This window comes from Amphiprion ocellaris, chromosome 7 (assembly GCF_022539595.1).
Source record: "Amphiprion ocellaris isolate individual 3 ecotype Okinawa chromosome 7, ASM2253959v1, whole genome shotgun sequence".
NCBI classification, from domain to species: Eukaryota; Metazoa; Chordata; class Actinopteri; family Pomacentridae; genus Amphiprion; species Amphiprion ocellaris.
The window spans coordinates 14,095,907-14,119,580 of NC_072772.1; the positions used below are offsets into that span (position 1 = coordinate 14,095,907).

The 23,674-nt window shown below is 40.4% G+C and overlaps 1 protein-coding gene across 23 annotated transcripts in view; it reads right to left on the bottom strand.

Annotated features, from left to right (window-relative positions):
- The window catches only part of gramd1bb (GRAM domain containing 1Bb), a 118,790-nt gene that overhangs the window by 13,399 nt on the left and 81,717 nt on the right, over positions 1-23,674 (bottom strand). For 11 of the 23 annotated variants that reach the window (XR_008602241.1, XM_055012094.1, XM_035953864.2 and 8 more), the window contains 5 exons: positions 13,587-13,797; positions 10,569-10,589; positions 9,070-9,093; positions 6,500-6,520; positions 5,822-5,845 (listed from right to left, as the gene is read on the bottom strand). Coding sequence is in view for 22 of the 23 variants with exons in the window: in XM_055012094.1 (XP_054868069.1) it covers positions 5,822-5,845; positions 6,500-6,520; positions 9,070-9,093; positions 10,569-10,589; positions 13,587-13,797 (301 nt within the window). In the remaining variant the exon portion in view is untranslated. Of the gene's footprint in view, positions 1-366; positions 5,749-5,821; positions 5,846-6,499; positions 6,521-9,069; positions 9,094-10,568; positions 10,590-13,586; positions 13,798-20,720; positions 20,956-21,250; positions 21,770-23,674 lie in introns of those variants that run through there. The other 12 variants (XM_055012098.1, XM_055012097.1, XM_055012099.1 and 9 more) reach the window with 10 other exon arrangements.

Consider the following 23,674-nt stretch of genomic DNA (forward strand, 5'->3'; position numbering starts at 1 on the left):
CATGATTTTAAAAGGAATCCTCTAGTCTACGAACAACCAAACACACACCTACGCTGTTCATAAATTCAGTTACTCACTTAGTAACCTGATGATTACTCCAAACAACAAGCCCCTGTGAGCTTTAGAGGAGTTCAAATAGCTATGACTCATAAGCAAACCAGTTGTTTTATTTAGTGGTGGGGAATTACCACAGACCTATGCTTACAGCAGCATACAGTAAAGACAATTCATGCTACAAAGTCTTTCTGCCGACCTTCTCCTTTGTGACTTTGTCCCGTTAGAGCTAAATAAATCCAAACCAAAACGTTTCTAAATTCTCTACATGTTTTTCCCCCATCACTCTCCTTCAAGTGCAGCTCAACTTACAGCAGGAATCTCCTCAGTGTCCCACTCGGGGTCCTGAAGGTCCGAGGCAGCCCAGCCCCACTCCCATCCCCACTCCCCTCTAGCTGGACCCTGCAGCAGCCACCCCGCCAACGCCTCATCCAGCTCCAGCATGGCCTCCCACTCCGACATCGAGCAATCCTCATCCACTTCCATATTCGCCGCGCCAGATCCCCCTTTTTGACGCCTGGATGGAAGTGAATTTTCCAAAAGCGTGGCCCAAGTGGGCTCCTCTGACGTCGCAGGACTTGTCAGTTTCAGTAGGTTTGGAAAATAAGAGCAGGCAGATGGTGAGTCCAGTGGTTTGGAAGCTGCGGTATCCGCCCCCTGTTTTGGGTGCTGCTCCCTTTCAGTGTTGAACAGTGGACGCGGCGCACTCCAGCCACATGATCCTTGTCTCGCTCTGCCGTTCTCTGACTCTCTCTCGCTTCCTTCCACACACACAGGGAGAGGAGTTACGGCCATTGCCCTCTAGTAACCCTGGCCAACAAGTCCTTTATTATAATGCCAGTAGCGCTTTCCTTTTTTTTCCCCTGCTTACTCCTCCTAGTAAGTATGTGTGCAGAGTGTGTATGTCTTGCTGTCCAGGTCTGAGTGCCTTGTAATTGGCCTGTTTACGACCAGCAAAGAATGAAGCAAGTTTACTTTGTGGAGTGGAGTTCTAATACAAACAAAGCTGCAGCTGCAAAGTGAGAAGCCGAGGAGAAAAAGAACAGGTCCGAACAAAAGGAAAGAAAAATATAGTGTTCTCAGTTTGTTGAGGTATGCGTTGAGTCCGTCTTGCTCTCTGACCAAGCGATTGAGTTACAGAGAACAGATGTGAGCATAACCTCCAGTTACCTCCGTCTGCAAAACAACACCATCAATCTTGACAGGGTCTGCACTGGGTCGCAGGCCAAAGCTAAAATTGCAGAGTGAAGTGGTTGGACAAATAAACGGTAAATAATTCTTTGCTTATTTTATGTATAAAAAAACCCCAGCTGGAATCCAAACTAAAGGTATCAGAAACTCTGATTACTGTTGATTTTCAGGCACAGAAGGCACAGGAGGTATGAAGGCGTCTCTCCCTGCCTTGGTATGGAGACCATTCATGTAGTCTTGATACTTGATCACTGTCTGTTAACAGGCGAGAAACATGCAGGGCTCACAGCGCCTATTTTAGCAGCGCTCTGAAGAACAATTGATGTGCATGTCCTGCTACTATTCTTGGCGAAAACTACTTCAACAGTCAAGAAGGTGGGCAGCAGTTTGAATTTCATTGACTCCTGCCAAATGAAGCAAATGTGTAACCCACATTTGCACACTGGAATTCAGAGTCCCACCTTTCCTCTGCTGCCGTTTCCCAGCCTTCTCTTTAAACCAGACACTGAGGAGACAATCCGAAGCAGGAAAAATAGATGAGCTTTGGAAAATAACCTTCAGTCACAGACTTCTTGGAAAAACGGTGTAGCCGTAGCTATAAAAAAAGGCCTTCACACACACTTCGGGTGTCTATACATAATGTGAATGAAACTTGAGGGTATGAGAGGGGTGTCATCTCTCAAAATGACTTCCTAAAAGACATCCTTAATTCTGCTCAATCATTTCATTTTCTTGGAAAAATCGAGCAAAGAAAGAGGCCATTGTGACTGATTCAGCATCCAGAGTTCAGGTGACAGTATGAGACTCGGGATGAGGCAGGGCTGCCGACAAACAGCGTGTATTGATTTGGCTAACTATTAACGTTCTGAACAAACAGCAGGAGTTGGAAGAGACTGGTAGTGTAAACCAGGGTGGGGTTTTAGTGCGTACTGGGGGAAGTGAGTGTTTATGCTAGCAACAATAAACCCATCATCATTAAGCATGGATGCTTTGCATTTGGTGGAAAGTCAGGTGAGGTATGAGGCGAGGAAGCACTGACGTAGACACCGTCTGTGTAGATTGAAAAAAAAATTAATTACTAATTAATACTGTCTAAAGTACAGATCTCGCTTATCGTACTGTTTGTTGGTGTTTTTCCTCTTGTGGCTTACTTCCTGAAGCCTGTGGCTATGATTACCACACAAGCATTGTGACAAACTTGCTCAGAAACGAAGTAGATGAACAGGCGCTTTCAGAGGGCAACTGTGTGTTTCTCATACAGGCTCAGAACTCACATCAGGACGGATTGATTTTTAATCACTGTGGTTTCAGTGCCATGGGAGATCATCACTGCCATATAGAGGTGCACTTACACACACTGTCTCACATGCAGGTGGATGCAGAAACAACACTTAGATTCAGTTAGTTGAATGTATTATACCGGTTGACTGAGCTTTAGTTAACAGCTGTATGTGTACACAATGTCAGGAGTGCAGTTCTGATACTGATAAACATATTCTAAATTTAAATTCATCATGGTGAATAAGTTGTGATGGCAAATTAACCCATGACTGACACTGGCAAAAAGACAAAAAAGCCAGGAAACTTTCTATTCTCATGAATCATTGGGTGTCGTAAGCCATTAGTCTCAAAAGACTCATTTTCTTAAAACCACAAAAGATTATGTCAGCATGGCTTGAAAACTGCGCTTGCTGTCAGTGCACTTCAGAAATACATGTACTATTAAAGGAATTATAATTGATTTTAAAGATTTTCAAAGGACTTTGCAGTCATGGTGTGTCGTGCTCAGCTTGATGGGAGAGGTGAGGCAGTGTCAGGCTGGGTTGACTGTTAAATATTGTCTGATCAGCCTCTCCTTGCTTGTACAGTAATGTACTGGAACCCAGAGACACAGACTAATCACAGAAGTGAGAGACGAGATATGATAGTCTGTCGGTCATTCTTGAAAAGTAGAGTCTTTCGTCAGTGTGAGAAATCTAAGTGCTGCTCTGCACATGTTTATTTTTGCTAAATGTTTGTGTGGTTGGGTGTAAGTAAAACTGTTTGCTGCACCAGTCCTCTGCAACAGACTGAGTCTATGCTGAGGAAAACCCACAGCAGCAACTACATTGGAAGCAGGTGAAATACTGGCTGATGTTATTCTACACTTGCCGTCTGTGTTGTCGATCTTACAGACACTGGTGTGTTTTCCATTTTCTCACTCTTCCACCCTGTCTGTGCTGCACAGCCCCAAGCTCATTTGATCCTACTGAGGATATGAAGCTTTAAAGTTTCTCTCTGGTTATTGATTAAATACCTCAAAAATCATCCTTGTGTATAAAAGTTACACATGTAGAGGCATTTTTCATGTAAATATGGTCTCGAAATGACTTAGGAGTAACTCTACAACATTGTTTATTCCAGAATTTGCAGATCTGAGAAGTCTCCATTTCTAACTTTGACCAACCCTTGCTGCATCCACTGTAGCTCAAGCACACCAGCTCACCTTCGACTCTGCTCAAACACTTTGAAACTATTCTATGCTACACAATGGCAGGTTGCAATATTGGATTAATTCGGCAATACACATTTGAACAGAACACCAATTCTGAAGAATAACGATACAGAAAGTCCAACCCTGCAAGCTAAAAGACTTAATTCTTTACATTTGTCATGTATGAAACTACCTAAGTCTGAACCCATGTTTCTGAGACCATCATCAGCACACTGCACCTTCAAGGCGGAAATGCTTAACCATGATGTTGACGGCTTATGTCATTCAATATGTGGCTTCTAGATTCTGTGAACATGCTAACAGGGTTGTTCTTAAAGGTAAAAAGATAAATTCAAAAGCCGCATACAGTATAATACACACTTCCTTCATCTTATACAGTCTTGCCTGGTTGGGTATAACTGGTAGCTTGTGGTGGGTAAAATGAGCTAGTTCGCTGTAGATAGATATAGCTGTGTTTTCACATTAGTCACATTGCTGACCTACTAGTGCTACTGTTCATTGTGTGTCAGTATTTACCATTATCGCACATGTCAACTTGCCATTTGTGTCACTCTACAGTAAAAGTTGCACACTGGTATTCTCATTCACAGAAAAGCCTGAGATATTTTATACACTGTAGTCTGGATTGGGTTAACAGTGTATGTTTTCTTTTCAGCTGCAGATTGATTCACTATGTCAGTATTTCAGGGAGCAGAATGGCGGAATTGAGACAAAATAAACAACAGTTGATTTATATTCTATTGTCACCCAAAAGTGCAACAGTATGACTCACTGACGTGTTTTTAACAATTTTTGGACAACAATGCAACTCTATCACATGAAGACACGAGATATATCAGAAAATACTCATTAATCGGATCAGTTCATTGTTGGTTTTGGGCTGACTGGGACTTATTGACAATAAAAAATAGAATATATCCAGCTTTATCATTCAACCCTCTGAACTCCATTACAAAATTTATATGTAGAGTCACCAGTTTTTTTCCCCCAAATGTTGGTAAGATCTACGGGCACTTGGAAAAAAATGCTCTAAATGTAAAAAAAAAATTTAATTTTTTTTGATTTATGGCATTCTGTGTCAAACTACACAGAAGTGGGTTCTGAGTTCTCTTTACTTCTCGCCACGGTTGCGCTGCTTCCACAGACGAGGAGTTTATGGTGCAGTGAAAAATGAGCCCAAAAGAAAACAAATGCACAGAAATTGCTTGGAGCTCAGAGGGTTAAGAAAACATGACTCGGAGACTAAGTTGTAGGAAGTATAAGGTTGCAAAACATTTGAAAACGATATAATCACATCTGTTAAACATTATCTTTTAGTCAGTGCAACGTCAAGATTATTCTACATTATTATCTGCTATCTTTCATAATAGTAGGTCAACAGAGGGAATAGGAAGGGTGTATTAAAGGTGAGTACGTTAGAGAAGCATTTAGGAAGCTTTCTGGACTGTTGGACCAAGCCTCGTTTGAACACAACAGCAGTTCTCATTACATGCAGGGAGGTTTTTGCGTTGTCCACCTTCCATAAACCCCGGACCCTAAAGCCAAACGATCTTGGTGTCCATGTTTAGCACAACATGAGGGGGGAAAAAAAGAGTCGGGCTGAAGGGAAACATGCCACAACCTAAAGCACCATGCTCCATCCCCACGGCTCGTCCAGAGGCCCTTGTGATGCTTTGTTGATTTGTTTAGTACAGTGAGGAACTCAGTGTGCTTGTTACCACCTGTTGCATGCCAGAAATAGATGTTTGTGTGATGACAGGCCTTTGACTACATCTAAGGGACTTGTAAAATAGAAATCCCCAGCATTCTTACAGACAATGCTAATTTTAATGCAATAAATAAGACCACTAGCAAAGAAGCAGTCGTTATTGAAGCTGAATGGTTTTAGTTGGATAAATATTTAAGATAAGTGTAGTTTAACTTCACTCCTACAAAGTGTGGCTTTGCTATTAGGTGGTAACAACACTGAGTGAAGTCAATGGAATGAGAAACAGGCAGGAGGGATGTTAACATCCCACCAGTCTGGGAGCAAGAGAGACAGAAAGATATCTGGGGTTGCACAAGAATACAAGTCATGCTTACTCTCAGGATGTGTTGTCTTTCATGCTGGGGAGAGAGGGGAAGAGTGTACACACAGGGAATAAAAAAAAAGAAATAAAACAACATAAAATGGGAAAAAACTCCAATAGAGATATTTCTGGAGAAAGTAGGTTTCCAACATAAGTCCAACACACTCATTCCTGCTAAACCTGTGGACTTAATCAAATTTACTGGCACCCGCTTAGTGCAAAAGTTGAAAATAATTGCCAAGCGGCCAACGCCATCTCAGAGAAATATGATGGCGTTAGGACACCATCTTGTGGTGCAAAAGTAAACTGCAGCACTCTGACTGCTCAGTCTATACTGCGTCATAAGGAATAATCTTTGGTAAAATATTTTATCTCATATTTGAAGCACTACATTACTGCAGTCTTTCCATTTCCCTGCTTCCCCTGATTAGACCTGCCCACCTGTTGCTCTTCTAAGCCCCTGCTAATCCTTGCCTGGAGAACCAGTAACCCACACTAGAGGTTTGGTGCTCCAGTAAACAGGGTCAAGGACGACGACCTTTCAACTTCTCAGGAGTGCTCGTCACTAAAAACAAGTCCAGGACACTTCAGGAGTCACACACATAACATGAGCACACAGCAGCAGCACACACACAAATCTTAAATGACATAAAAACACACGCAGTAGAAATAAAAACAAGGTTTGACTTACGTTGTACCAGCTTTGGCTCTTCTGTAGGAGGAAAAAGAGAGAAAGGAAGAGAGAGGATGTGTTCAATACTGTGAAGCTAGAAAATATGGCAGCAGGCTAAGACAGAGATATTCCCAACATGATCATCTTATAAGTTACAGCAGGTGTCCAAGTTCTCCTGTGTCTGACACAATTTCCAGACAGAATTTACAGTGAAATATCAAGATAATTAAGATCATGTGTGCCATTTTGAACCTCAAAGTGATGCGAGAAATGCGGGGTGAAATTCTCTTCCAGTTCACTTATTTATGCGCTCGAGAGAAATGAAAAACAAAAAGTTTTCACAGGTAAATCTGCTCCTTGATTTGGTGGAACTGAAAGTAACTTCACTCCAAACCTCATGAAGAGCGTTAGCAAATTGTGCAACTGTGTTTTTATTTATTAAACATACATGTACAAGAAAACGTCCATCTCTGTCTTTAAAAATCATTCAGTTACCTTTCTGGAAATAAGAGTTTTGAATAACAAACTTGTACATTTATCTGATTTAAGAAACATCTTTGTGAAAGCATTTGTGAGCAAATTGTGTGTTTCTTGAATTTTATGAAATATTTCAGTGGCCATTTGTTATCATTTATATTGCGTGTTCTCCATAAATAACCAATTAATTATGTTTTTATAATTTTTAACAGCAGAGGGCAGCAGAGATATTTCCTAATTACGACTATGACATTACAACATTTTCCAGCCACATAGACACACTTTCCAGTCTAACAGTCTAAGAGCAAAACTCCAAGAGAGGAAACATGCAGGTGATCATTCAAAGGGTGAAACAAGGAAGAGGAAACAAGGAGGGGGATAAAGGAGTAAATTAAAATATCACACAACATGTCTCTGATGACAGATGTGAAATAAACAAAAGCACTACGTTTTAAGCTGAAGCAATAACAAAATTAACTACTGATAAAATTGTTACTTGAGTGATGTTTTGATTAGTTATAGGTTGGCTTGAATAATTATAGTTCGACCATTCGCATCAAGACCACTGTTAAACATTAGTGTATTTTTGCGGATGTGATACTGTTAATTATTATAATATAACCAAATACTGAGCCAAATATTATATGTTAATAAAAGTTTTTCATAATTGGCTTCTCTAACACACTCATCACAAGCTAAATGAAGCACCGCTAATAAATTTGTGTAAATTTGTCGTTTCAAACAGTGGAAACAAATTTTCTTTCTATCCTGAGTTCTGTCTGTGCCTGTTGGTTTGGTGGTTATCTGCTGTGTGTGGCGTCAGCGAGCAACGAGCTGCTGGAGGAGGCCCGAGGGCCTGGCGGTGACGATGGCTGGGCTAATGTGGGCTAATCTGATTTGAAGGTGACAGAGACACGAGAGAGGAATTACTTTGAGGCCACTGTCTAGATAAGGTGTGCGTGTGTGCCATTGTGTTTGACTCTGTGTGACTGCAAGCTAGCAAGGCTGTGATATTTACGACAGAATGGTTTACACAAAAATAAACTATTTAATGTGACTGTACACAAATGGGGTGTTTAAATGGCAGCAACCGCAGAGACAAGGGACTGAAAACTCATGGGTGTTGAGTCGTTCCAAATCTAAGCTTAAAATCATGCTATTTCATCAAAATCACTTTATTCTGCATATTATTAAAAAATGTGGCAAAAATAGACTGTTTGTGCTCACTGGTTTCAGCAAAAAAACTAAAAATTCTGTGCATCTTGTTGTAACTCAGAACCTACTAGTGACTCAGCTGCAACCAAAAGTCATATGATAAAAAATTCTGGGACTTTTTTGGCTGAACTGCAGGCTGTGTTTAAACAGAACGGAGAAGAGACGAGCATGGAAACAAAATAAAAAGGTAAGGAGTAAAGTATCTATAGTATGTAGAGTGATAATTTTTTTCCAGTAATGGTATAAACTATAATGGGGACACTTGTATAAATGCTGTATATGTTTAGTTCAGGATTTATGTAAAATAGGTAATCAAAATGTACATTTCTTTTTAAAATTATGACATGATGGTGTTATACTGCCTTTACGACACTTCTTTTTTTATTTTTTAGCTCTCTCTACTTTATGACTATAGTTGTGCTTTTTCCATCAAGGTGCAGGACTAATTTTACAATGAAAAATGAGGTCACAGTGAGTCAAAATGTGACAGGAGCAATAAACGCCCAGAACTGCTCGAGGTAATAAACATAAGCTGTGTAATCTAGGACTTCTCTGTGATTTACCCTATATTTGGTTTAAATTTAACCACATACGGGAATGTTTACTATTTGTGGGAATCAAGGCACATTTAGTCTAAAATGTGTCATTTGTCACTGCAGACAAACACTACTAAATGCAAAATCTGTAACATTTTAAAATGAATAATATCACAAAATTCCAAAAATGATTGTCTTTTCACATTAATTCAGGGGATGGGAAGCACTGGAGGGGACAAGAGGGACTGAAACTGGGGATCCTATAGTCGCACAGCTATGGGGGAAGTGGAGGGCCGGGGGATTTAATGGGGCCAGCAGGGATTGTCAATGGGTCAAATGAAAACAAGAAGAAATGCTTACTTTAATCAGGTTTAGTCTGTCATACTGAAAGAAAATTAAAGAGAAAACAAACAAAATGTTAACCAAAGCAGTGAGCAACATGAACAAGAAATGGAAACTGAGAGAGAAGATGCCGCGTCCCAAAGAGTTTTCGGCTTAAATACGACTCTGAGGTACAAAAATGCGACTATAAAACACCAGTGTCGGAAGGCTTGTTTTGAAAATGTCACTGTGCTACTAAACCTGACCCTCTATCTCAAGTTCTGCTTAATATTGTTGTATCATTGTTGCCATTATCATCGTTTATCCATTCTTGCACAGGGCATGGTGACTATTTTTCACCGAATGAACTCATTTGGACTGCATTAGGGTTTGGGCGATCAGGCTCACGTGGCTGGGATGACCTCACGCCATATCCGGGGTCATGTGACCACTAGAGACCACAGAGGCTCATGTGGGGGGGTTGGGGAGGTTTTGGATGGTGGCACAGAGCAGAGGAATAATGGAATCAATTATTATCTGTATGTACAAATGCACAGCAGCAAATAAAGGATCCTCGTCTCACTAAACTCCTGTTTTATTGACAGAAAAGACCATTCTAACAGAAGACCCTATACACTGAGTCTTTATATACTCAGCCTGTATATTCAATGGATGACCAAAAAAAAAGTGGGATGAAGTGTGACAAGTAGCAAATTAGATGGATGAAGCAACAGTACAGGCGATGCTGTAAAACGTGACACCAGACTGCGGTACGTTTGGACGTTGGGGAGGGAGGTTTTGCGAGAAAAGGAGGAGGGATTCTCTCATGTGGCAACAGAGAAGCTACTTAAATAATGATGTAGTCCCGGAGCTCTGGACAGGGATGCTGGCAGAATTTTTTTTTTAAAGTTTATCCGTCTACTGAAGGGCAATTACAGAGATAAAGCCCTTGTTACCACATTGTACAAGTGAGGTAAGTTTGTAAAGAGAGATACAGGACACACGTAGGACGAGAGAAAGGAATTTAGACAATTATTTTCAATATTTATTTTATTAGGGATTTGCACCAGAAACATTTATTTTTATTACTGTAATATTTGACAGACATATGTGTGCATTTGTTTTATATTTTCTTTTATTTCTCTACAATTGAACTGCAAAAAAAGAGCTTATCATAATCCTGATCAGTGTGAGCAAGCTTAATACAAATATTGCATAATATTATAAGCAGTTTGCTACATTTCATATCACCAGAAAGGTAAACAAAGGAGAGAACAGTAGAGGAACAGGAAGGAGAGAAGTGAGTGACGTTGTGTGGGGTTTGCTGGGAGTCATAAATGTTCATCTGCTATGATTGTGGGTTCAGGTGTGGTTTGCAACGGTTACTGTGTGCACAGGGGGCAGGCTGGGTTCAGGTTGAAGCATTCCAAACAGGGCTCGGACATTTCCACAGAGCAGCTCACAAGACAGGAGGCGTTGCAGAGGGGAAGGGTGGGCACAGAAATATTTGAAGAACAGAAAAAAAGAGTAATGCTTACTTTGGAAAGTCGCTTGTGAGACTAGCATGCAATCAGGAGAAGAACAAAGAAAAAATCAGATCGAAAAACGAAAATGAAGAAAAAATAAACTGCAAGAAGAAACAGCTGAAAGTACGAACAGAAGAGCCAAACAGTCATTAACAGTCAAGATGGCACACATTATCATACGGCATGTAGCAGCAGCAGCAGAGAGAAGGCGTGCACACTGTGTTGTGGAGACGAAAAACAAAGTGATTTAAAACAGAAAAGACAGATGAAAACAGAATGAGAAGGTAGAAAAAGGAGGGAGTGGCATGGCTTCTGCCTAACACTTTGGGAGCCCAAACTGGAGCACATGCTCCTTCAATGAAAACACCTGAATGTGAAACTTTTCATCCCTCAGTGATTTTTCTTGTGAAGAGAAATGCAGATGGGGCGGGGACAAGTTTGAGAAAGACCTTCTACACCTAAAACCTAAGGGAGACAACTCAATAATAGAATAGATAATAGAAATTTTCACCGTTTTGTAAGCCATTCTTTCAGATTTGTTTGATAAGCCCTTTGAACTTTGATATATGTAAGACTTCTTCCAAGTCTAGCATCTAATCTTCAAAAGGTAAAAAATAAAAATAAAAAATCACAAATCTGAGTAAGCACCTATTTTGACAGATATTCTAGTCTCAATGTGTGAGACATTTAAATTAAAAGCAAGTCGAGTGAAGCTAAGCTAATCTCAGCTTAGTTAACCCTCTGAACCCAAAACCTGTTGGTATCTTAAAACAATGCTAAAATTACAGAATTTATTAGAACATTAAACTCTAAAAATAGCTTTCTGATGGTTTTTATAAAAGTGACATGCAGTTTGGTGGGGACAACTGACAAAATGGAAATGGAAAATCGTAATGCTTCATCCAAATTAATTTATGCTACATTCCCATTCAAAAATTTGACCGTCAAAATCAAAATTTGTAGAGGATGTCACAATATAGATCGCAAAAATATCTGTAGGAAGTGGAGCCCTCATTTTGGCCCTTTGAGCACTTGGAATTTTTTTTGTTGAACAATCCAAAAAATTCAACTTTATTTAATTATTTTGATGATATATGCCATTATAACTTTGTCATATTGTACAGACAACATTCTGAGTTCTCTGTGCTTCTGGCCATGGCTGCACTGTTTTCATAGAGGTGCAAAAACTAAAAAGAGAAAAATAAGATCACACCGTGCAAAAATGTGACAGGAACAAAAAACTACAAAAAACTGTTTGGGGTTCAGAAGGTCAACTACAACTACAACTTCTTCCTGCTTTATTACAGGTTTGATGAGAAGACTGCCGGGCAGCATTTCAATACTCAATCATCCTTTCTATCATCCAATAGTGGTTATAACAAGGGAAATATGAGTTTAGAGACTGTGGAGCAAATGATATGTAAAAATGAAAGGCTGGAATGGAGAGAAGAGTGCGATCTCTCCAGAGGAGGGAGAGTGATAGTTACAGCTCATTACACCAAGTCAATAACCAATCATAACACATACGTCACTACAGTAGAAAAAAAACCAAAGCAGGGCCAACTCTGACGTATTGATGCAGTCACAGTTAATGACCAGCTGCATACAAGAGTTTACATGTCATAGGGACTGTCATAGCGTCAAGAGAAGTTACTCTGACGATATAAAATGTAATGCTAGATGGTGGGCTGATGCCGGAGTATGGCAGGAATAAAATCACAGAGAAAAGCATCAACTGCTAGTCCTATTTCAGTGTCTCCATTTCTACAGTGTTATATTCTTACTTACATAAATGCTTAGGTGGCATAACCAAATCCTCACATGTATACTAAAATTTGCCCTACTGTGTTTGTATCAATCCTCTGAACCCCCCAGACCTGCTAGTGGGTTTGAAAGGCATGTTGTCATTAAAAAAGAAGCCAAAATGACACTATTTATTAGAGCCAGAAATTGCAAACACAAAAAAATGTGTCAGATTTTCAAATTTTGTACGGTCCTCACACTACTCTTTATTGATATACAGTTTTATCAGGACATGTAACCAATTCTAAATCAGGGCATTTAAACAAAATCACTTAATTCTATACATTTATTATAAAAAGAAATTAAAAATGTTCTATTTGCTCTCACCAGATTCTGTAAAAACAAAAACATTCTGCACTTTTTGACACACCACGAAGCCATTAGTTATTCAGCTGCGACCAATAGTCATGTGAAAAAAAATCTGTCTTTTTGGCTGAGCTGCAAGCTGTTTTTCTACAGAGTAGAGAAGAGAGAAGTATGGAAAGAAATAAACATTTAAGTAGTAAGTAAAGTACCTATAATGTGTATAGTGTCTTTCAGTATTGCTAACAGCTGTGTGTACGTAGAATTTTTTTTCGTATTTTATAAAACAAATTATATAAGAAAATCAACTTTTGTCAATTTTTATGAATCATGGCATTAAAACTGTATCAGACTGCACAATAGACATTTGTGAGGTCTCTCCTTCTAGTCCTGGTTGTGGTGTTTTCATAGGGGTGCAGGACTTCATACTGCAGTAAAAAATGAGTCCACACTGTAAAAATGGAACAAAAGCAAAAAAAAAAAAAAAAACACCCAGAAACTGCCCGGGGTTCAGAGGGTTAAAGCGGATTTAACAATTACAAGAACAACTCGGATGCAAGGATTCATAATGTATGGTATTTACATTTTTTGGTCAGACACTGCTCATAGTTTCAAAGAAGCATCTTTGGCTTTATCCTGTCCTGACTAACCTTAATCTACGTCTCTGAAATTGGCATCTTGTGTTTCAGGGCCTTTCAGAAGATCTTCAATGACAACATTAGGGTGGCACTACTGGGAATCTCTCTTCACAGCGCAGACTCCATTTTTTGACAGAGCTTCATGCGGTTTTAGTGGCCAAAATCCTCAGACTGTAAACATGTCTTAAACCTGGGTGAAAGTGCCACGAATCTCTACCCTTCCCTTTTGTCTGATGGCAAAAGTATTATTCCAGCAGGTAAACAGGAGCCTCTCCTGGTCACTCACCTTGGAGTTCTTTCCCCCGCTTCGTGCTGACTGCAGGGAATACGTTCTCTGGACAACCTGCTCAGGCGTGGAGGGGGACTTGTCAGAGGAGTGGTCTGAACCCTTCTCCACCATGTTCTCACCCTCCTGGCTCTGTGGTGTGGGAGAGCGCGAGCGTTTACGCAGGACTGGTGAGCAGGCGGGTGTGCTCTTGTTTGAGTTACTGGCAGTGCTAAAAAAAACAAAGAGACAGAAAGAAAAAGGGATGAGAAGATCATTTCCACATTCATTCCAGTGTCTGATACTTTTACAACAACACAAGTTAAGAAGCAAGATATCAACAACTATACAAGACAGCGTCATTCATGTGCAGATCAGTGTGGACCACAACACAAACACTGTTTTCTCAGACTTACATCACTTGAGGCTTAACAAGCTTGAAGCACCATGTGCTAACCTGGCTAATAATGGCTAAGCTGATACGGTAACTCCACGTCAACAACAACAACAACAACAATGAAGAAAACAAATGTTGTAAGATGCTGTCACACAAAGGTCCTGAGGATTTTCTCAGTAGTGCGGGATATTAAAAGCAACAAGGAAATCAATCTGTGTGTATTTTTAGCTCATTGTCAGTTTAAGAAATTCCCTGGAAAAACACACAGTTTATATGATCTTCTCTCTGAAATTTACTGAGCTAATTATATCAACTCATGTAAAATATGGGTCCTTATGATATTTAAGGATCTTTTCCACTCAAACAAGGAGTACGCGATTGGCTAAAGCAACAGGTTTAGAGCATCAGCCTGATGACTAAAGTTGAAGAATAATATTCTGGTTCCTCAAATTGTGTTGACTGTTGTATGGAGATTTGTTTTGATACCTAACAGATCTCCATCAACCTGGAGGGACTGCTATCTTAGGACAGACAATGCCAGTCAGCCAGTTGTACATTAAGTTCCTATCAGGTAGCCTCCAGAACTAGACACTCACTTCTCAGCGCGCGCGCACACACACACACACACACACACACACACACACACACACACACACACACACACACACACACACACACACACACACACACACACACACACACACACACACACACACACACACACACACACACATCAGTGGCTCAACAACAAGCCGTCTCCTCACAATGACAGAAGCTAACAAAAGGCTCTGTAAGTGATCTGTGTGACAGTGCGCCTGCCAGGCCTGGTTACTTGACATGGCATTATGCAAGCCATTACGTCACTGCCAGCCAATGTCTGCCGTTAGTGGCCCTGAATTACTGATCTACTGTTACATGCAGGACTTTGATGCAGCTGAATCAGAGAGAGCAGCGCTGACAGCTTCTGTTCGACTGTCGGGGTCTGGTCTACCAATACATGGTTGATTTTAAAAGGCAAGGACATCACAGAGCCTTCCCATCTGTTTAATGCAGTGGGATAAATAATGCACGTCTGGTGTATTATGGTACCTCTGACATCAATTTATATGATTACCAAATGGTCTGCTGGTCTGTGGATGATCACTCTGGCTGTGGTGTACGTTGTGTACTCGGCATTGACGACTGATTAGTCATTCCAGACATGATTAAGAGTAAATTTATGGAAAAAGCTCTCTTAACAGCCATCAGTTGCTGAAAATGTACAATTTGAAGCACATATCTACAGTCAGTGACTTGAATGCCAAATGCAGTTTGAAATCTCTGCAATTCTATTGAGCTGATTACAACATCTTAAGTCCACTTCTTGCATTTTTTAGGTGTTTTATATTAATTTCTGGTTCATAAAGTGTTGCATGTCATCTCTCAGGGTATATCGTGTATCGTAAGATGGTAGGAAGCTGACTGCATTGATATTGATCATGCAGGATAATCAGTGTCTGAGCCGGAAACCTGCCTATGTTACATAAACATACAGTACACAGGCCGTTTGAGAGAACTAGGTAAAGGTTTCAGTTTAGCAGAGGTGCTAAGAAGCCCAGACCCTGTTACATCTCACCTCGTGATCAGTGTTATTACTGAGCGATGCCCTAAACAACATCCACATTAACCACTGAAGCATTTGTTGTGTGAAACAGCACCTGTGCTTTTTTTTTTCTTGTTTCATAAGTGCATACATTTGCTACAACGTATGCAGAGGTGGTCTTTATTTCACGCATGGCACATTAAAATACTGTGGAAAGCCCTGTGGGCAAATGTGCACGGTGCTGGATAATAGAGAATGGCACGTTCTCATGAGCGCAGCACACAGCTGTTGTGTTCTCTGTTCCTGGTTGATGTGTAAACCAACATGACGTAGGAAGAGTTCACTGAACATTCTGTGTGTTTTTTGGAGTTCAACACTGAATATGGAGGAGACAAAAACAGTTTTACATTTTTTTAAGCTCTTAGAGGCACTTCATGACTAGTCATTAAAAACTTTGGGGGAGATGTTTTCTAATTTCCACTTTTGGGTGGAACCTGCCGATGAGCTGGGGGCAATTAGAGTTTGCCCACCTGGGTTTTAACCCTTTGTGCTCTGGTTCCCTCCCTCAGACTGCATGGTAGGTTAATTGGTGATTCTAAAATTGGCTGTAGGGCATGAGCAGCATTGTTGTTTGTCTCTTTGTGTTGGTCCTTTGATGGACTGGAGACCTGTACAGTGTCAGATGAAATAGGTTCCAGCCAGCCTCGACCCTCTCTGGGATGCGAGCCCTCTCACCCTACAGCGGGTACGTGCTTAATAGTACTCATTGGACTTTCTATAGTGGGTCTGTCTTGACTCTTCTCAGACTACAAAAGAAGTTTTTAATGAAGACTGCAGTCCAGAGGCAGGTGTTTCAAATTTTGCAATTAAACACAAATAAAACTCCTTTTATAGCAGCTCCTAAATATTATACCATTATGTTTAAGGTACAATTTGATCACTTGGGTGCATAATAATACCCATTTTGAAAATAAAAACACAAGACAATTTCTGGATTACAAAATCTATTATCCCAACAAGGTAACAGGTGTAAAAAAGTTATGTATTTAGTCAAGACTGAAACCAGGTATAAACAGTCAGTGATTTGTTATTTTTTGTTGTAGGGATGGCCCTTGATATTACAACTGCAATTCTAATTTTGATTTATTAGAACTGCTACTAAGCTTAGCACATATTTTGTGAGGGACTATTCTTTTAGTAGATGTGGACATTAAGCATTTTAATAATGCTTAATTTTCGAAACAGTACTAGTTCAGTTTTTAGCTGAACTTGGTGCAGCCGTACCAGATTAATTTCATCAGTCACAGTACCCGCTCCACTCCCACTCCCATTACATTAAACATCTAAAGTATAAACTATATTCGTTGTCATGTCTCCTCTAACATATCTGGTTTTAGATTGAGTGGTTTAGGGGGCATTATAAGCTGCACAGACACCACTGAATGTTCATGAAAATATTCATGTCTGTGATTCTCTTGCTCTTCTGTGACTTCATGTTGAGCATGACAACTACACTACTCTTTAGAGTATACAGGCTAGAATAAAGTATCAAACTGAGTATTTAGAGTGTGCAGTTTGGAGAACAATGTAGATACCAAGCAAAACCGAAAGGGGAAGGACAGAGAAAAACATACAATTACAAATCTACTACTTTAGCACCACAGCAGTCAGACTTCGTTCAGACTGCTGGCAAATCAGATTCTTATATCAGACCTTTAGAACAGGGGGTCCGTAACTAATCTTCATGGGTTTCCTTGATAACGACATTGGCAACAGCAACAACAGTAGTACATTAGTGATGGTGCTTTAAGATGTAGAAACATTAGAAATGGAAATCCATCATCTTTCCCTCCAAACAATTGTACTGCCAAGTCTATATATTTTGGCGCTTGTCCACCACAGACTGTTGTTCTCCATGTTGTCCTCCATAGTGTCTGCTAGTAGCAATCAATCTGGATACAATCTGAATACATCAAAAGCTTATTTGGGCTGGTAGTCTGAATGAAATCTTAGACTTCTGATATTTCAGACGCATGGTTGGAGCCAGAGACCCTAACTTGCACAAACCTCAGGCAGATAAAGCATCAAAGGGTCTGGCAAACTAGAGTAGACTGACATATTCAACCAAACAACCTCTCTCCCCCCTGCAGTCTCTCTACGATCAGAAGACAGAGAAGGGGGAAGGCAGGTTAACAAGGCAGATGCATTTTAGTCATTTTTGCTAACACGAGGGATGGCATCCCCCCTCATATTATATACGGGATAAAACCACACCAACTGAAGTACAAAACACCATCTAAAATGAACAGCTTGTGCAGCATGTAGAACTTCACTGGTATCAGTGACTATGTGTTATTTGATGGTTGACCTCTGAAACTAATAATGACAACTGTATCTTCTTGACAAATGGCATTATCATTGCCAGCGAGGCTAGATAATTTTTTTCCCAGTAGCACAAAGTGTCTTAGTTCGAGAAAAGTAGTGTGTATGTTGTTTTATCAAAAAAATAAAGGTTATATTAACAATATACCTATGAAGATAACAACAGATAACAAATGCCAGTATGTCATACTGACATTCCATTTGAACTTGGGACTGCTGGATCTCACGGAAAATGCTGAAGGTTTCCACAAACTGTCTTCTCGTCCAGTTCCAGCTCAGTCAAACACAAAGTCAAGCAACTGCACCCATCCACACTGCCCAGTATCCTAAACAATGTCCTCTGTAAATACTACACAAACCTTAACAAATATTTTACCTAGTTTATCTGCCTATGCAGACAAAGACAGCATATTCATACAATGAGCCAGTAGCTCTCAGCAAGTTAGGGCAGAAAGGTACAAGACTGGGTGGTGTGAAATCAAGGCTCATGCAGGTCTAACAAGTGGCTTGGCTGCTTTGAGGAAAAGCAGTGAGACCAAAGAAAAACATTAGATACAGAAAAGTAATTGTGGTCAAGAAAAATAAAGATTGCCTGGAGAGCAATGCATAACTCAAACTAGCAAATACAAGAGAAATAAACAGAACATGGCTCATCTCTTATGCTTCCTCTCAATGCAGAAATTCACAAATTGTTACAAAACTCTGCTACGGGAAGCCTCACCTGTTGTTTCTGGTGAAAGAGGAATTAACGGACCACCTCTCCTTTCCAGATACATGGCAGTAAACAATGCAAACACAGATCCATCATCAGCATATGAATGACTAAAACCGATCAGTCATTCACACAACAGTTTTGCTCTTTGAACCAGCATGGTAAGTGTGGATGGAGTGAACATGCAGCTGATGCTCGCCAGCAGAAGAGCAGACAAAAGCATCCATCACAAGTGCTTTGTTAGTAACTGCTTCATGAAACACAACACTGAGACATAAAGTGAGAGTACCTGTCAGAGCATTATCTCTCAACTGTAGTGGCTCGGGAATTTAATGAATGACGAACAATGAGTTCAGACTTCAGCTGTAGAATAATACACACTGCAGCGCCATGTCTACTATGACAAATATATGACATATTAGTCACCGGAAATGCTATGGGGTGTAACAATTTTTAAAAAATACACACACTATATACACAAAATTCTAGTTTTTGAATAAAATCCAACAGCTCGCTCCAATAGAAAATGTTTTCCGCACCACTCACATGAGCTACAGTTGGATTAATTAAGTGACCTGAAGACTGCTGTCTGTCTCCGTCTACTTAAGTGACATATTACCGAGAGCCAACAAACACCATCCACCCGACTACAAAGCACAAATAAAGCTCAGCCCAGAATGAATATCGCTATAGCAACAGTGAACAGAGAGAGTGTTCTAAATATTCAATGTGTGTGACTAAATATACTCAAGTAGCTCTGCTGTTAGAGATGCTGTCTGACCAGGAAATACAGCAGGGAGGTAATGTGACAGACAATGCCTCACCTAGGCTCAGTTAGTGCGCATTTAATGACAAGCTGAGATGTTAATGTCTTAATACAAGTGTTTATTGCTCAATACACTGTTATGAACTTGCATTTTATGATAATTTGGGGTGTTCATTCTAAATGAATGGGTAAAATATTTAATAAGATACATGCAATAGAAATGGCTATAATAAGAAGACACCTTGCTTAATACGGAATACTTTTAACAATAGTTTGTGGTTTAGAGCAGCAACTTTCAATGAGTTTATTATGTTCATTGATAAACGAATGATAAATGAAGAATGAATGATGAATGCAAGTACTAGTGTAGCACACTGAAGAATACTGAGTACAACGCAACAATATGACACAAAAATTTTTGTTATCCTGTTCAGTCTAGTAAAATGGAAAACATTACAGTCAATAAATCACAGCTGATTTATGATCTGAACTCATTTCATCTAGTATGGGTAAACACAACCCCTACTTGATTATTAAAACACTGATTTCTTGATTTTTTGTACTGCACAGTATGTTGATTTGCATACTATGCCAGAATGACTGGTCCCGGAGGCTCTAATACAGAACTCATCTACATGAGCTCTGCACAGAGACGGCTGACTTCAAGGTGCTGATCAGAGAGGATCCTGACATGTCAGAGTCACTCGAAATAGGTCAAGTTCTTACATACACAGTGAAAGAGAAAAAAATGAAAGAAAAACAAGCCTGCTGTTTGCACCACTTTGTTACAGTCTTTTCTTTAAATAAGCTCTAAAGCTCTAAATCCAACCGGCTCAAGCTGTCCAAACGCTCAGCTTCACAATAGAACAGAGTTCCGGGCCTTTCGGAGGGCCCCACTTGTTTTCACAGTTTTGCTGACCCTGGAAAATACCCATCTGGCAGTGACCCTTCAGCTCTGCTTGGTTTGAAAAGACCATGAGGAGCACCACGATCACCGGCAGCTACTGCGCATGCACACACAGGAATGCGCATACAGTACACAGAAGCAGACATAAACACGGGCATGCGCATGAACACGGAGAACGTACGCCCACGTACTGCCAAAATACATAACAGCCCATTCTGTTTTACTGAAAAGATAAAATTAGCAGCACCATCATCTTCAAAACAACACAAACTCAACCACCTCTGCATTTTAATGCACCCATGCACTGTGCAGATTATATAACCGACCCCATCCCACCCCACCCATCCACACTCTCTGACACATCACACATACGCACACCCTCATACATGCATCACGGAGTGCAGCATACCCCTGCTGAAAGACACAATCCCTCAACACCTCGCCGTAGCAGCCCTCAAGGCAGCGACAGCCCTCGTTGGCCACCGTCACACACTCAAACACCACCATGTCCTCGTAGGCAACTCCCAGTAATGAGCTGTTCACCCAGCGGATCATCCCACGGACCGCGCGTTGCACTTTCTTTTCTCGCTCCGTGTAAAAGAAGAACGGTAACTGGACAGAAAAACAGAGAGGGAGAGAGAGGGAAAGAGAGAGAGAGAAAAGATAGAAGAAGCAGGCAGGGAGATTTTCTTTAGCAGGCTTAGGGCCACTGATCTTCCCCGGCCAGCTCTGATCTCCTAATAACCAGCTTACATTGCCCTTAACACCACCTGCCAAAGAAGAAGCATTGGTGGTCTGAGGTGCAGCTGCCCCCTCCTGCTTGGACTCTCCTTTTAAATAGTAGATCTCATCAAGCAGGGAAAGCGATCATTATGCAGCCTCCAAGTAGTCGGGGCTGAACGAAGGCAGGTAAAGCAGGCAGTTGTTCCCAGCACTAACCTGCTCGTAGCCATGTAGAGAGCCGCTCCGCAGCAATCACCCCCTTTCAAACGGCTTCATTCACACAGTGGGAGCCTTGGATGAGGCACAGGAGGAAGGAGAGGAGGTGGATGAGGAGAGGGGGGGAGAGGAGAGACGAGAGAGAGGGATGAGGGATAAAGGGGAGGAGGGTGGACGAGTTCCGGAGCATGCCAGGAGGATGAGAGGGAAAGGAGGAGGAAGCGGACGCAGCAGAGGGAGATAAAAAAGAACGTATTTTCCCGACAGATGGAGAGAAACCACTGAAGCTGGATATCAGACTTCGCTTTTCTTTCTTCCTCTATCATTCAGTCTCTTCTCCTTTGTCTAACGAAGGCTGATAAGCTCCCAGTTTCTCTTAGCAACCTGCACTTTTCCATCCCCCCTCTTTCTTCCTCCGCTCTCCCAGCCGTTGGATCATCTGCCTGCTTATTGCTTCCCCTTAGTATCCATGCGAGGCTCTTCTCTCGCGATTTCTGCTCCTGGTTCACAGAATTTCACGGCTGCAGACTGACAATAGATGAAAAAGAGATTGAGAGAGAATGTGCAAGCCAGGCTACAGAGAGAGGGAGAGAGAGAGAGGGTGAGAGATAGAGACAGAGCAAATGAGGAAAGAGATGGCTTTCACTTTACATTCCACCTCTACTCGGTGCTGGTGCACTGAGCCTGCTGCTTCCTCAATTATTCATGTGTTTCATGAATGGAGGGGCTGACATCACTGGCATTCAGGTCACTTTACATTCGAAGCTCCTTCTAAATCCCATAATAAGCAATGCTGGGCTTTGTGGTAAACACCTTTCATTTGTTCTCACACACACGCACAAATCCACTTGTTACTTTTTGGAAACTAAACATTTAACTTCAAGTCAATAGTCAGAAAAGGTACATCAAGAAGTAGGAAAATTCAATTATTGCAAAAATGAAAAATTTAAATGACCGCTGTGTTATAAAACCAATATAAACATAGTCTGTAACTTCAATATCCCTTAAGGCAACTGTGTTCCTATTGTGTGATATGTAAAATAAAACAAAACATGAAAATGCAATCTATTGTGCATCATTACCATATATTTTAAACAGTACTGCATCCAGACCCTTAAGCTATCAAATGGCCTTTTAATACTTTCCGAAGTATAACTTTTGGTCATTAGTCACTGCTGCTGCAGTCTAGAGGGCTGCCTTAAGTCAATTTCACTGGTGTTTTTTTTTGTACTGGAAGGACCAACAACAGCATTAACCAAATATGCCCTGAAATATAAAAAGAAATGGTGATTTAAACTTCAGATGAACCTACAGTTATTTCCCTTGAAGCAGTGAAAATGTGTCATTTCTTATGGTAGAGTTACAGTATTATAATGTCTCACTAAAGTATGCTTTAAGTCCAGTTATGGAATGGAAAAGTGCATTAATTTATCTAACTCAGGTATTTTATGTTGTGACAGTGGATTTAAATGTTTTTTTCAGGATTTGTGACATCATATTAGGAAACGCATAGGTTTACACAATAAAACGAATCATGGCTAAATCCCACTGCTTCCAGTTTAGGATGCTGGTATTTTATATGCTGGCTCATAGCCACACTAGTTAAACTTTCATCTAAACTTTTTACATTCAAGCCAAATTTTCAGAAATAGTGAAGATGATGTGTGTGTCCATCCACTACAGTGCATTATGTCTATGCTTGTTTCATGTATTCATCTCAGAAAAGCCAACTCATCGCTTCACACAAGTCTGATGTTCATGTCAAATAGTCTCTTTAGAGGATCTGAATTTTGAGTGACAGGTAAGTCCATGCTTCATGCACATCACAACCCAAGTTTTAAAGCATTGATTTGACAAATGTATTCGCTTTTCAACCTCTGTGTGGGATAAAATATTTTTGGGATTTTCTTGTACAATTTCTAGTATCTTCACTTTGGGGATTTTATGCACAAATCCAAAATGTGTATAAAAGTAGGTGGATGAAAATGCAATTGTTGCTGCGGCTCACTGGAAAAAACACAAAGTATCGTTCATGTGCCTAACCTACAATAACAAGTCCAAATATCCACAGTGTGAAAGGCCCATTATAATGATTAAAATGTTAAGAATGATGAAGTCTATTGAGAGCTATGAAAATAATATTAACAATATCATTTGGAACATTACTAGTGGGTGAAATTCATTTGTTACCTAAGGTTTTATTGGAAGAGGCCTAATTTCAAACATCCACACCAGTCAAACAGCTGTTGCAGAAAGTGCTGGAACTGGATGTCGAGTACAACTGTATAGTGGATTACACGCTTACTGTAGTGTTTATGGCCTTTATGAACTCTTTGGTAAACATGTTACCACATGTGACCTAGAAAAAAAAATCTTCAAAAAATGGCAGTTATTGCTATTTAATACTTATAATCGAATGATTAC